Source organism: Phyllostomus discolor, chromosome 9 (assembly GCF_004126475.2).
Source record: "Phyllostomus discolor isolate MPI-MPIP mPhyDis1 chromosome 9, mPhyDis1.pri.v3, whole genome shotgun sequence".
Taxonomy (NCBI): domain Eukaryota; kingdom Metazoa; phylum Chordata; class Mammalia; order Chiroptera; family Phyllostomidae; genus Phyllostomus; species Phyllostomus discolor.
Window position 1 is genome coordinate 82,819,764 of NC_040911.2, and position 15,535 is coordinate 82,835,298.

General features: G+C 45.1%; 1 protein-coding gene across 2 annotated transcripts in view; it reads left to right on the forward strand.

Moving 5' to 3' along the window:
* The window catches only part of LOC114506273 (tyrosine-protein phosphatase non-receptor type substrate 1-like), a 157,706-nt gene extending 145,354 nt beyond the window's left edge, over window positions 1-12,352 (forward strand). For both annotated transcript variants that reach the window (XM_036009654.1, XM_036009653.1), the window contains 3 exons: window positions 1,091-1,201; window positions 7,182-7,290; window positions 11,962-12,352. In XM_036009654.1, the coding sequence (XP_035865547.1) occupies window positions 1,091-1,201; window positions 7,182-7,288 (218 nt within the window). In that variant the 3' untranslated portion in view covers window positions 7,289-7,290; window positions 11,962-12,352. The remainder of the gene's footprint in view (window positions 1-1,090; window positions 1,202-7,181; window positions 7,291-11,961) is intronic.
* Window positions 12,353-15,535: the final 3,183 nt, after the last annotated feature.

Sequence of the window (15,535 nt, forward strand, 5' to 3'; positions counted from 1 at the left end):
CCTGTCGTTAGCATGGCTATGCCTTCTCCATAGCAGACCCTTTGAATGGATTAGGACAAAGGCCATTTCTTTCCTCCACGTGTCCTTCAAGGGAACAGGGAGTTGTAAAGGAATTCTGTGACCCTGTCAGGGTGTCCCTTTGATGTCACTGAGGCCTGGTTTTCATAGGGTGAGCGCTGCCCTAGGACACAGGATGTGCAGATAAACCTCTGGCTCTGTCAGAGACCTGCTGGTGACCATGGACAAGTCAGCGCCTCTCTTGGGGCCCCTCTGCTTACACATGGCCGTGCTGAAGGAGAGGAGCTTTGTGACCCTACCTTTGAGTCCCAGCTGCTGGGAACCATGGCAACGTGGCTTCAGGCCCTAGCACACGGCCTGGCACACAGTAGGCATTCAGGAAGTAATACTTTTAGAAAGGATGAGAGAGTTGGCTGTTCAGTCAGTGACTGAGTCATCCCCAGAGCTATCCAATGTAGTGGAGATTATTCCTGGCCTCAGGGACCCAGGAGGAAGCCCGTGTGTGGAGGTCTAAGTGACTCGCTCGAGGCCACACAGCAGGGGTGCTAATCTGAGCCCACATGTCTGCAGCTCGGCCCTGCCCCCTGGGGTCAGAGCCCCTACGCCCAGGTCCTGGGCACGAATCCATGGACAGACCCTGAGAAGTCTCTAGAGACCACTAGTCACCTACATGTCTGCCCCTCCTCACTCTTCCCCTTGTGACTCTGGATTCTGATGGACCCGTGTTACCATGTGGCCACCCTGGTCCCACTCAGACGAGGAAGAGCGTGTCTCTGTCCCTCGGGAGTGCTGTCCATGCCCACGTCCTGCAGCCCGGTTTCCACTCTGGCCTCAGCGCCAAACAGTTTCCCTCCCGGCACCTCAGCATGGTTTGTGCGCTGCTGCGGTTCACCCTCGTGGGGACGCAGGTGCAGAACCATGAACGTGCCCATGTGGCTCAGAACATTGGAGAAGACCCAGCCAGGTGTCCTCAGTTAATGATGCCTGTCTAGTGGTGAACAGAGATGCTGGGTATCGACTTTCTTTGTTTGTAATTTGCGTGCATGAAGCTTCCATTCTGTCTTGTCTATAGACAGCACTCCCAACCTGAACAATATCTTCATCGCGGTGGGCGTGGTGTGTGCCTTGCTGGTGGCCCTGCTGATCGCTGCCCTCTACCTCCTGCGAATCCGACAGAAGAAAGGTGAGTGGATTCCCTGCTTCGTCCCCAAAAGTTTGCCCCGTGCTGGCCCTTCCAGGGCAGAGGCCACAGGAGTGCTCTGGGCTCCGTGTAGCTCAGGCCAGGAGGCTGTCTGGTCACTTGTAGTCATGAGAAAGGAGCCCAGAGGAAGTAGTGCCGGAAGGTGGGACAGCTTCACCAGGCTGCAACCTGGGTGGGTCCCTCTGGAGCCTTCCCCTCATGGGTGCAAGATGACCACCTCTGCCCCAGGCCTCCCCTTTTCAGGGACCACTGTCCAGGTGGGAAACAGGGAGCTTCCAGGGTGGCAAGAGGGCCTCAGGGAGAAATATTCCCAGGAACACCTGGCAAATTTTTGCTTTCCTCTTACCTGTCCAGGCTACATGCCCAGCACCTAGGCAGGAGGCCAGAAGGAGGTAAGGATACTACCACCCCCTCCCTGCACGGCTGTTGAGATAATTAAGAGCTCTCCCATTCATCCTAGGCTTTCCCACCCAGACCAAGCACTCAGGTGACTGGGAGTGGTCACAGCATGGGCCTCCTTCTGCCTGTATTTATGACAGTGAACCAGCAAAATCCCAACCACCCACTGAGCATTTTCTACAAACAAATTTCAGTCCCTCTATGATATCCTTTCCTGTCAACTACCCCGTCAGTTTGGAGTCTCACAGGAGGGACTCAGGGAGCGATGCAGGGGTGTTGGGAAGACTTCTTGTCAGAAAACCAGGTGATTGGGTCTAAACTAACCAAGGTAATCTGAGACCCTGAGGACAGGGCCACCAGCCTGTACAACAACTATGTGATGATTATTAACATGTTCCCCTTCATTTAGGCATTGTCACAAGGGCCTAGAGAGTCTCCTTTTCTGTGAATGAAATATGTCTAATTTCTCTCTCATGGACCATCAGGAAGGGATTGGGTCAGGTTCCTAAAAGTCTTTACTCCAGAAGACCTTTCCAGGGCCCATATTCCTCCCAAGTCCACTGGCATTGTCCTCATCTGCTGGGTCAATGCTGAGTCACTGAGTGTTATGTCCCTGCGGGCTGGAAGAGTAAATGTGGGGAGGAGGTGACATTTTCCTTAAAAGAAGAGAAATACAGCCTTGGCTGGTGTGGATCAGTGGACTGAGTGCTGGCCTGCAAACCAAAAGGTCACCAGTTCGATTCTGAGTCAGGGCACAGGCCTGGGTTGTGGGCCAGGCCCTTAGTAGGGGGCATGTCAGAGGCAACCAATGGATGTATCTCTCACACATTGATGTTTCTCTCCCTCTCTTTCTCCCTCCTTTCCCCTCTCTCTAAAAATAAATAAAATCTTAAAGAAAAGAAGAGATACACAGGAGTTGCATAAATGTGTTTCCTAATAACTTAGTCATGTGTGCACCGCAGTTTGCAAGTGAAGCCCATAATGGTGTGGTGGTATCCTTAAAGACCTGGGTTTTCCACAAAATCGACACCATTACACATGACAGTTATTCCCTAAGGGCATCTAAAGTAGAGCATGTATTGAAACTTTCCAAATTCCTTTTGTAGCTGTTTACTGGTGCTCCAAAATTGGTTTCAAGTCAAATATAAATGCTCGGTAAAATTTTTCTCTGAAACCATCTGGGCCTGGACAGTTTTGAGAGGGAATTTTCAATTGTGTGAATTTCCATAATAGTTGAGGGCTATTCGCAGTATTCATTTCGTATTGGGTGAATTGTGATAGGTTGTGCTTTTTGAAGAATGTGGTCCTTTTTTCTAAGTTGTCAAACATCTGCCTGTTGAGTTGTTCATAATATCCTCTCATTACCCTTCTGGTGTCTGTATGACCTGTACCGCCATCCTGGGTCACTCCCGACAGTGGAGCTCTGTCATTTATCTGTTATTCTTTGTTGGGCTTGCTAGAAGTTTTTCATGTTGATCATTTCAAAGCACTCACTTTTTGTTTTATTGTCTCCATTGTTGTCTGTCTTCAGTGTCATTGGTTTATTTTTAAACTTTGTGGTTTTTTTACTTTCATTTCACATTCAGTTTTATCTTACTAGTTTATCTTGACATTACCAGTTTCCAGGGTACAGCATAGTGGTTAGGCAATCACATGCTTTACAAAGTGTCCCCTCCTGTTTCCACCACCTGACTGGCACCACACATAGTCACTGCAATATTACATAGTGGACTATGCTGTACTGTCCATCCCCATGAACATTTTGTAACTACCCATCTATACTTCTTATTACCTTGACCTCTTACGCCAAGTCCCCCAATCGCCCCTTTCCTCTGAAAACCATCAGTCCACTCTCTGTATCTATGCATCTGTTTCTCTCTTCTTTCTTCATTTATATTGTTCTTCAGATTCCACATACAAGTGAGATCTTATGGTATTTATGTTTCTATGATTCACTTATTTCACTTAGCATAATACCCTCCAGGTCCATCCATACCGTTGTAAATGGTAAGATTTCTCTTCTTCATGCCCAAGGAATATTCCACTGTACATATGTACTACTGCTTTTTTATCCACTTACCTACTGATGGGCTCTTGGATTGCTTTCACAGCTTGGCTGTTGTAAATAACACTGTAGTAAACATAGGGGTGCACATATTCTTTCACATTGGTGTTTTGGGTGTCACATATATTCCCATAAGTGGGATTGCTGGGTCATAGAAATTCCACTTTTTACTTTTTGGGGGAACCTTCATACTGCATTCCACAGTGGCTGCACCAATCAGCATTCCCACCAACAGTGCACAAGGCTTACCTTTCCCCATGTCCTCACCAATGCTTACTGTTTGTCATATATGGTCTTTATTTTGTTGAGATATGTTCCCTTTATTTCCACTTTGCTGATGGTCAATTTGATTTTTCTCCTTTTTCCTTTATAATTTCCTTCCTTCTGCTTCCTCTTGGTTGATTTAGTTCTTCCTTTCCTCATTTGTTAAGATAGAACTTAGATAACTGATTTTAGACTTTGTTTTTGCTAATGCCACAACCAAGTCAGCTTTTGTGCCTGAGGAATTGGGGGCAGGGCAAACTACAGTGCCTATTGTAGGCATTGCCACCTTTTTCCTCCAGTCCTCAGGTCAGGAGCCAGGGTGCCTTTCTCTTCCACCTCTCAGAGTTCTCTGTTGTTCGTACCTGGTGGAATTTCTAGGGTCCAGAATAGTACTGAACAGGAAAGTGGGAGAGATGAGTTTCCTCCACCTTTGCTGGACCAGCTTGCCTTTTCATTTTAGTCTCTGTCCCTGGTTCAGGATCAGACTGGGCTGTTACTTCCTGGAGCACTCAGTGTGCCTGACACAGAGCACTAAGTACTAAGTACCACTCCTGGAACTGATTGTGTTGAGTTGTCTGAGCTGGCAGGGTAAAGCAAAGCACAAGAGGCCTATATAACGCTCAGTACCAGGATGCCCCACCTCACACTGGTGTCTGAAGGCTCCAACCACTGCATTAATGGTCCAGTGGGTCTGATGTAATCATGCACATCATTTTGGTCATGATTATGGTGCTGGGCTATTTACAGTACTTCTAGATTAATGAATCTCTCTTCTGTCAGTATAGCATAGTCAGGCATGTAAGTATATCTTTTGGCTAAATGATTTTTTAATAGTGAAAAAAAATATTTGAGTTCTAAAAATTTGAGTTCTTTTTTGACTTTCACAACCCTACCTTACCCACCATCACCATTTCTTTTCCCTTTAATACTTATTTGGCAATTAGCACATTTTCCCTTTATTCCCACAGAAGTTGTGCACTTTAAATTGTGCCTGTCCCTTCAATCACATCTGTCCTTTTAAACGTCCCTGTCTCCTTGTATTATATTTCTGTGGCCACTGAAACCAATTACCACACATTGAGTGTCTTAAAACAAGACAAGTTTATTTTGTTGGGCTCTAGAGGTCAGAGGTCTGCAGCCGGTTGGCAGAACTGGGTTCCCCCTGGAGGCTCTGGGGGAGAATCTGTGTCCTTGCCCCTCGGCTGAGGCCCCACAGCACTCCGAGCTCTGGCCCTGTCATCACGTCTCCTTCTCTGGTTCATCTGCCTCCCCTTTCACTTAGCAGGATCTGTGAGTATGTTGGCTCCACTTAAAAAATCTGAAAAAAAAAAACCCTTTCCATTTCACTTTGTCACTGAATCACTACAACTGGTCCCTTTTGCCAGGTAAGGTAACACATTCACAGATCATGGGGGCTGTATGCCAACCCCTTTGAACGAACTCACTTTGAAGCCTTTTCTCACAATTTAGCCTGTACATCCTGATCTCTGGGCCGCATATTTCCCCATCAGAGTCCTACTCTTGGTGGAGCAGGCACATTGAAGTGGAGAGTTCAACCTTTTCTGTAGCTCTGCTATTCCTTGAATTGTGTCCTTGGCTCAAATATCTGCTTTTTCTTCCCTCTGGCTCTAGAAGAAAAGAGCCTACAATGCCACCTAGAATTCTTCTGCCTCACATTTTACCTTATAATTAATCAGTCTAAACTTTTCATTGTCTTTCTCCAAAGGACTGATGCCTCGGCAACAGTCATCCAAGTGCACATTCCTTATACTTACCACTTCCCAACTAACTTCCTAATGACATATATCAGGACATTCCCTTCCTCTGGTTATCCATCCCAGCTCACCACCAGTGAAAATTTTAACAATTGCACCAACAGTGCAAGTGGGAGCAGACCCCTACTGTACCTTCCACCAGTCTGGGCTCCTCTTGACCAGACAGATGATGGGTGATCTGGTTTCTAATTTGCATTTTAGAGTTTGTCCTCCAGAGGACTCCCAAACATGCTCCTATAGGTCACTTTCCCTGGGAAGCAGACTCTAAATGGACATAAGAGTGCGGGAAGCTCACTGTGAGGAGCTGTCAGGATCCACTTGCCTGAGGGAGTGAAGGAGCGGGAGAGGGAGCAGGAGAGGGAGCTGTTGAACTGCAGTGCATACACTGGACTTGGCTGCTCCCCAGAGACTTGGATAGAAGGAGTCTCTGAGAGTTGTTTACATGGACAGAAGGAGGCTGAACCTTTATATTCCCACTCCAGCCAGTCCTCTGACGTGGGCTGCTGTCTGGGAGGGGGTGCAAACTTACAGTGAAGCTCCCTTCGCCTGAGGGAATGTCCCAGACAGCCTCTCATCTGAAAATTGCCATTCTCCACCATCCCATAGGAAATATGATGAATTCTTCAGTCCTACATTAAGGATTATTATAATTATAACAAACTGTTTCATATCTCTATTTTTATTTAAATAAAACTGGCTCATTGTAAATCTGCAAAGAATCTAAAAGTTTCCTAGATCTGATATTCTGGGATAAAATGAGAGATTTCAGGTGACATGAGCACTGGGGTCAAGGCTGGCTGAATGGTGTGTCAGCTCCTCCAAAGCATGTGACACCATGTCTTGAGTCTCAGAGTATTTCTAGCCAGCAGGTCTCATGAGCTCAGGCCTGTGAGTCCTCCCTCAGCTCCTGAGGACATGGGTCACCCAGCCCTGTCCATGGTGCCAGAGAGCAGCACTGCATCTCTCTCTGAATCTGTCCTCACTCCACTCACTTGCTCTGTTGACATTTGTTTCTGTACCTGTGAGAGGTTGGACTGTCCTCACTCAAAGACAAGTCTTAGAGTCATCGTATCAAACAACTGTAATGTAATTTTCTGGGTTTGAATCCCACTAAATGTGACCCTCCCTCACTCTCTGAGCCTCAGTTTCCTCATCAAAATGAACATAACTGCCCCATAGAGGTGAGAGGACTGAGTCAGTTAATCAGGTGCCACCCTTACATGTCATTAAGCGCACATTCTCTTCACCCATATCCTTAAGGAAGACAACCCTGGCAAGCTAAGAAAGGAGTGATTAAGGATGAGGAACCTTTATAACCTGATTTCTGCCTTGAGCTTGAGACCAGAGTGAGATTCAAAAGATTCAGAGCATTGATGGGTGCAGGTAGCCACAGATGGAGTAAGTGAAGGACCCTGGGAACGGTCTCCTGTAATGTCTTCTCCTGTTGTTTGATTTTCAGATCCAGTGCTATCCACTCAATTCTTCATAGCTGGCCTCCTAGGCATCAAGGCGCTGCTGGAGATTTGTGTCATTTCCATCTATGCCCACATAAACTGGAGAGCCTGACTGTAAGTTGTTGGGGATGGAGGGCTAGCCAACGTCTGTCCCAGAATGGCCAAGGTCAAGAAGAAAAATAAGCCTGCATATTACACATGGTCAGGAGCAACATGGGGTAAAAAGAACGTGACACACCTCCATCAATACCCTCAGGAATTTCAGAGTACCCTCTCAGAGGGATCCACATCCTGGGGAGTGTGTGGGGTCCTTTAGGGAGTTGGCTGATGTAAGGGTTGCAAAGGATTTCCACACATTCCTAGAGCTTTTGTACAAGAAGTGGGCAGAGGGAGCAGAATGAGGGGCTGCTGAGGGGGTGGTTCCCTTGGAGACCACCTCTAGGTTATTTGATCACTAGGGCTTCTTAGGCCCAAAGAATCCACATTTCAGAATACTGTTGAGAGGTCTCGGATCAGCTGCTCTGAGGCCTGTTCCAGCTCTGACACTGTGGGTGACAGAGTGGAAGGGATGGGAAAGATGATCAGGACCTGGGAGGAAGGCTGATGGGGCAGAGTGTTGCCTCTGGGACTTCCTGTCCTCTCAGGACAGACATCCCAAGAGAAGGACAGCCCAGGACATAGGGACATGCAGGGAACGTTTCTTGAATGATGAGCAGATTATTAAATGTAAATATATTTGCCACAGCGCTTTTTTATTTCTCTCCTGCTATGTGATACTGTCAAATTCTGCTGTCCCCTTCCTTCCATGAGAGGCCAGCCTAAGAGAAAATGTTTACTAGAAGTTTCTGCAGACTCTGCTCCAAATGCCTCCCCCTGTCCCAGACCTGCTGCCCACAGGCCACTTCTGCTCCTTCCCCAGAGCTGCGTCTTCACACGTGGTCCTCTCAGAAACACACACAGACTCCCACATTGTCCCTCCCCTGTTGTCCCGTACACATGACTTAAACATGGTTGGAGGAAAATATGGGAAGCTGGGAAATGAGAACATGGAAGGGACTGGGACATTAATGCAATGAGACCTTTACCCATCACCACTGACCTAGAAGCTGGGGGAAGGAAAACCAATATTATAATATATATTGTGCATTATATTGTACAATTTGACACAGCGAGCTTGTCACATTAATGTTGGCATTGGTTCAATAATGGATATATCTTTTTAAGTATGTGTTATTGATTATGCTATTACAGTTGTCCCAATTTTTTCTACCCTTTTCCCCCTCCTCCCTGCACTACGGACTTCCCCCCTCCAGCATTCCCCTCCCCTTAGTTCATGTCCATGGGTGGGACATGTAAGTTCCTTGGCTTTTCCATTTCCTGTACCTATCTTAACCTCCCCTTGTCCACTTTGTACCTACCATTTATGCTCCTTATTCCCTGTACCTTTTCCCCTATTCTCCTCCTCTCCCTCCCCACTGACAACCTTCCATATGATCTCCATTTCTGTGATTCTATTCCTGTTCTAGTTGTTTGCTTAGTTTTTGTTTTTGTTTTTTAGGTTCAGCTGTTGACAGTTGTGGATATATCTTTTTAAAAATCTTTTTGTTTGTGCTTTAAAGACATTATGGAACTGTGGAACAGTGACTTCAAGTGAGCTGAGAATTCCTGAAGTGTTTCACCTGGAAGCTGGGCTGACAGGCAGCCTGTGTTCGGGCTGTGCGTGTCTGGAAAGGGGCTGGTCTTGTTGAGCTGGAGGAGGGTGAGGGGCCGGATCTTAATTCAAACACCAGAAATGCTCACTTTTCTCACCTAGTTTTAGTGGATTTTCTTGAATCTATGTGATTTCCCTTAATGCACATCTTTAAGATTACCTCTGAAGACATTAGGTGAATTTTTAACATAGACATTCAGTTAATATCTTAAATGAATTAAGAAATGAATTCTTTCCTGTCTATTTCATTGGTATTAAAATATCCTTTCCTCTGTAAAATGATATTTATGAAAATTGGAAGACTATTTGAAATTGTTTTTCCTGGGGAAAATAATATATACAATTGATTTTCAAAAATTTTGTTGACGACTTCTGGCCAAGATGGAGGCATAGGTAGACACACTGTGCATCCTTGCACAACCAAAATAAAGACAACACAATTTAGAAACAAAAAACAACCAGTACAGAGAGAAAATTGAACTGTATGGAAGTCCGACAACCAAGGAGTGAAAGTAGACACATTCATCCAGACCAGTAGGAGGGGCCGAGTCGGGCAGCTGGGCAGAGAGGGATCGCGGCAAAGTGGAGACTGGCAGACCCTAGGCATGCAAGGCAGCAGCTGGAAGACCCATTGAGGTGGCAGATTCTGGAAGGGCACAGCACACAAGGCGGCTGGCGGACCAGGTGGTCCCACATTCACACACAGATAAACCAGGAGAAACTGGGTAGCGAGACAGACCATGCAACCCAGGGTCCCAGCGTGTGGAAATAAAGCCTCAAAACACCAATCGAAAACACCTGTGGAGGTTGAGGTGCCAGGAGAGACTCCCAGCCTCACAGAAGATTTTGTTGGAGAGACCCACAGGGTTCTAGAATGTACACAAGCCCACCCACATGGGAATCAGCACCAGAAGGGCCCAATTTGCTTGTGGGAAGCAAGAGAAGTGACTGAAATCTGGCAGAGAGCAGAGCATGTGCCATTGTTCCCTGCCAGACCCCTCCCCCACATATAGCATCACAATGCACTGACATGGATTTCCCTGCCCTGGTGAACACCTATGGCTCCTCCTCTCACTACATAACAGGCAGGTCAAGACAAAAAAAAAATGACCCAAATGAAAGAACAGATCAAAGCTTCAGAACAATACAACTAAGTGATGAAGAGATAGCCAACCTATCAGATGCACAGTTCAAAACACTGGTAATCAGGATGCTCACAGAATTGGTTGAATTTGGTCGCAAATTAGATGAAAAACTGAAGGCTATGCTAAGTGAAAAAAAGGAAAATATACAGGGAACCAATAGTGATGGAAGGAAACTGGGACTCAAATCAATGGAATGGACCAGAAGAAAAAAGGAAACCTCCAATAAGAAAAGAATGAAGAAACAAGAATTCAAAAAAATGAGGAGAGGTACAAGAACCTCCAAGACATCTTTAAATGTTCCAATATCCAAATTATAGAGATACCAGAAGGAGAAGAGGAAGAGCAACAAGTGGAAAACTTATTTGAACAAATAATAAAGGAGAACTTCCCCATTCTGGCAAAGGAAATAGACTTCTAGGAAGTCCAGGTAGCTCAGACAGTCCCAAAGAAGTTGGATCCAAGGAAGAACACACCAAGGCACATCGTAATTACATTACCCAAGATGAAAGATAAGGAGAGAATCTTAAAAGCAGCAAGAGAAAAGGAGAAAGTTACCTACAAAGGAGTTTCCATCAGACTGTCAGCTGATTTCTCAAAAGAGATCTCGCAGGCAAGAAGGGGCTGGAAAGAAGTATTCTGATTCATGAAAGGCAAGGACCTACATCCAAGATTGCTCTATCCAGGCCCAGCTTGTGTAGCTCAGTGGATTGAAAGCAGACCTGTGAACCAAAGATTGCTCTATCCATCAAAGCTTTCATTTAGAATGGAAGGGCAGATAAAGTGCTTCCCAGATAAGGTCAAGTTAAAGGAGTTCATCATCACCAAGCCCTTGTTATATGAAATATTAAAGGGACTTATCTAAGAAAAAGAAGATAAAAAAACATGTACAGTAAAATGACAGCAAATTCACACTTATTAACAAGCACACCTAAAACAAAAACAAAGTAAGCAAACAACTAGAACAGGAACAACCACAGAAATGGAGATCGCATGGAAGGTTAACAACAGGGCAATTGGAGGATGAGAGAGGGGGAAAAGGTTCAGAGAATAAGTAGCATAGATTGTAGTAGAAAACAGACAGGGGGAGGGTAAGAATAGTATGGGAAATGTAGACATTAAAGAACCTATAAGTATGACAGATGGACATGAACTAAAGGAGGAGAATGTGGGTGGGAGGGTGGGGTGGGGCGGAGGGGAGTGAAGGGGGAAAATGGGACAACTGTAATAACATAATCAATAAAGTATATTTTAAAAAGAAAAACATTTTGTTGACTTACAATGCCTAAAAGTAGGAATCTCTGAACCTGATGACCCATTAAAGACCACACCGTCCTGTGATCCATCAGACACTGAGGGGCAGTGTGTTCACAGTTCTTTAGAGAATCAAGCAGAGAGGTTCCCTCTGAGGTCTGGTAGGCAGACTTGTGTCCAGATACTGGAAAACACGTACCAGCTATTTGACCTGGGCAGATCGCTGACACTCCATGAACCAATTTTCTTTTCTGAAAAATGGCAATCATGCTGCCTCAAAGAAATGTAGGGGCTTGAAAGGGGAGATCCATGTGTGAAACACACAGGGCCTGGAACAAGCATGTGTGTGATAAGATCCTTTTCTTCCTTTGCTCAGGGAGGAACTCACACCATCTGTGGGGTTCCAGCCCTGTGAAGTGAAGACACTGAAAGTTTTCCAGGGCCCTGGCTGCCTGAAGATGTTCTCAGTCTTTTCTGGGAAAAATTTCTGCACTCGCAGGCTGGCACCTACATTCAAGAATCTCTTTAAAGGCAGCAAGAGCAACATTTGCTCCAAAGTTGGGGACACGCTTGCTGGCATGAGGGCAAACTGAAGAAAACCTTAATGTGATGGAAACTGGGCTCTAATGCTGAAACCGATCTAACAGTTCTGTGTTTGTGTTTGTTTTTTCCTTTCAGGAGATAACAGCAGGCCTCCTCACAGAGCCTCAGGATGCACCAGGCTGAACCAAGTCAGGCTGGTCCCAGAAACACAGCAGGTGCAGAAAGCCAGCAAATGGACTCCAACTAACACTGAAGAGGGGTCAAAACCCAAATTCACCCCAAGCTGAAAACTTTGTGTGCAGGCCTGATCCTCACAGACAATACTCAAAGCGAGGAAGGTCCAGCAATTTACCTTGGCCAGGCCCCTAGGTCTCACCCAGTCAGACCCTGCCCACTAGGAATTCCTTATACATTCTCTCATCTTCCCCATTCCTTACCTTAGATAACTTTGTTCCAAGATGGTCCAATCAGTACTCTTGATGAAAACGAACAAATATGCATAGTTTTTTTTACCATTATAATTTAATTTTGCTCTAAATCTTTATTCCTAGGTGTGGGAGGGGACTGACCTGAGCCCTGTCTCTGGCCTCCTGCTTTGGCAAATGGACGAATAAAAATTTTCTCTATGAAACCCTGTCGCCTCAGACTTTGGTTTCTCTGTGAGCATCAGACATCAAACTGGCTGCCTTTGTTGGCTACATAATGAACTGAGAAAAATAAGTTTTTTGGCTTTTATAACAAACCCTAATGGTTCAAGATTATGACTTAGGAGGCACATGAATCCACCTTCACCCAGAGACTCATTGATTACACGGCTACTGAGAGAGCAATTCCCTGAGAAAGAAATCCAAAAACTATTTGGCATTCCCAGACACACACACACACACAACCCTCACATCTAAACAAATAAAAGAGAATGAGACATAATCTCACCATAAACCCCACCCTCAGCACAGAGACCTACAAATGGGAGAGACTCACAATTCCCAGCTTCTCCTTGAGGAGTGGGATTTGGACCCAATGCCTAGCATTCCAAGTGTTAAACTTCCTCCTGAGATTGAGCTCCAAAGGAAGGGACTCTGAGAGCCAATCAATGTGAGGCCTCCAGACCCACCCACTATAGCAAACAAGGAAGCAGTTCTCAGTGGGCTGTGAGGGCCCACTGTAGCTACCCCCTAGGGCTCAGCACAGAGGCAGCAGAGAGAAATGCCCATCTCCCAGTCTTTCCTTGACACAGGCCTGTTTGGTTTTCACAAAAGCAGCAGTCTGAGGACCAGGCTCCTAATTTAGCCCACATCTAAGGCCAACAGTCCTCTCCAGACACCAGGGAGCTGAGTGGTATCATCTGCACATTCTCCCTCTGCTGCACGCTGGGTCCTTGTGTCCCCCTGAAGGAGCCTGTGCACATACATATCTGGTCCCTTGGTTCTTCTGGCTGCTGCTCAGGGGGTGTACCCACTGATGGCCTGGCTCTGGTGGCCATGGTGCTTGTGTTAGTGGGTCCCACAGGATGGTATAAAACAAAAAAGAATAGTCCTCAACTGGCTGTACTCCAAAGGCTTACCTCTGAGACAGCAGTCAGAAACCCCAATCTCCCAGTCTTTACATGACAAGGGTCTGCATGCATACTTTAACAGCTGCTGCCTGATGATCTAAATTCCAATCAGCCTGCAACTGGGTGCTGACCAAGACCCTCTTCTTGGGACATTGAAATGTCACCTCAACTATTGGGAGCCACTAAAGCAAAGAATGCAACTTGAACAATCACAAAGTTTGGAGAGACACACAAGAGCTAGAGAAGCGCTAAACAATAAAATTTATCTCGTACAAACACCACTGAGTCAAGAGTGGAAGAGGTGCCTCTTTTATATAATGCTCAGAAAGCAACACAGAGAGTGAAGGAAATTGAAGAAGTAACAAAATATGTAACAATCAAAAGAATAAGACAGAACTTCAGAAATATACCTGAATAAAATGGAGACAAGTGATTTACCTGATAGAGTTTTTTTAAATACTGATAAAAATGGTCACCTGTTTCAAAGAAGAATGCATACACAGTGTGATTTTCAACAGAGAGATAGGAAATGTGGAAAGCACCAAACAGAAATCACAGAGGTGACGAATACAATCACTGAACTGAAAAATTCAATAGAATAGGTCAACAACAGACTACATGAAGCAGAATAAAGAGCTGGGAACTAAAGAAGGAATGTGAAATTCATCCAGTCAGGTGTTTGGTGCGGCCACTGTGGAAAGCAATATGGAGGGCCGTCAGAAAATTAATAGAACTGCTATATGGTCCAGCAATTCCACGTCTGGGTCTGTATCCAAATGAAATCGAATCACTGTCTTGAAGTGAAGCCTGCACCACGGTGATCATTGCAGCATTATTCACAGTATACAGGTAACCTAACTGTTCATCAATAAATGAATACATAAAGAAAATGTATAATATATGTCACATCTCTGTGTTGCATATAATATATAACATATAATACATATTACATATATACATGCATGTCTTTCTCTGTTGAACTTAGCATAATACCCCTAACTTCCATTTATGTTGTTGCAAATGGAATAATTTCCTTCTTTTTATGGCTGAGTAGCATTCAGTTACATATATATGTAACTGTTTATACACACACACACACACACACACGACAGTATCCAGCCTTGTAACATGAAAAATAGAGACATTTAATGAAGAAGATACAAGAAACAGTGTACATAGGACAATGTCACCTCAGTCCCCTTCAAAGTAGGTACTGTCAGACCTCACACAGTTCTCCCAATTGCCATTGGCTGCCCCATTGTATTCCCCTGAATCTCATCAATAGCCTGAAATCTCTTCCCTTTCAAAGGTGATTTTAGTTTTGGGAAAAGCCAGAAGTCACAGGGCACCAAATTGGGGCTGCAGGGGCTGAGTCACCTGGTTGATTTGATGTTTCGCCAAAAATGAGCAGGCATCTTATTGTGATGAAGCTGCCTCTCACCAGTAGCCCATAGCTGCAGCCTTCTGAATCATCCAAATAGTTTCCATGGAGGAATGTTCAAGCTTAATGCAAAATCTGATGCAGATTCATTGCTCTATTCACTCATTTTGAGTGCAACAACCACACAGTACACGCACTCACTCAATGGCATCTACCGCCCTTACTAACTAGTACAGTAAAGTTGTCATTGTTCACACATGCACATTCCAGTCTACTCTGCTTGACTGCAAGGTTACATTGATGTCCCACAAACCATTCTCATTATAGTAATAATGGTTGGACTCTTTCCTGACAGACCATGTATAAGTAAAATCATGTGGCACTTGCCTATCATTGGCTGGCTTATTTCACTTAGCATAATGTTTACACATCCATCCAAGCTGCCACAAAGGGTGAAATTTTCTTCCTTTTTATGTCCAAGTAGTAGTTCATTGTGTAAATGTGCTATGGCTACTTTCCCCACTCATTTATTGATGGCACTTGAGCTGCTTCCATATCTTGGTGATTGTAAATAACACTGCAGTGAACATAAGGTGCATATATTCTTTCGAATTAGTGTTTTGAGTTTCTCTGGATATATTCCCAGAAGTGGAATCACTGGGTCATAAAGCAGTACCATTTTTGATGTTTTGATGTACATACTGCTCCCACAGTGGCCACACCAATCTGCATTCTCACCAACAGTACACAAGGGTTCCCTTTCTCTATGTCCG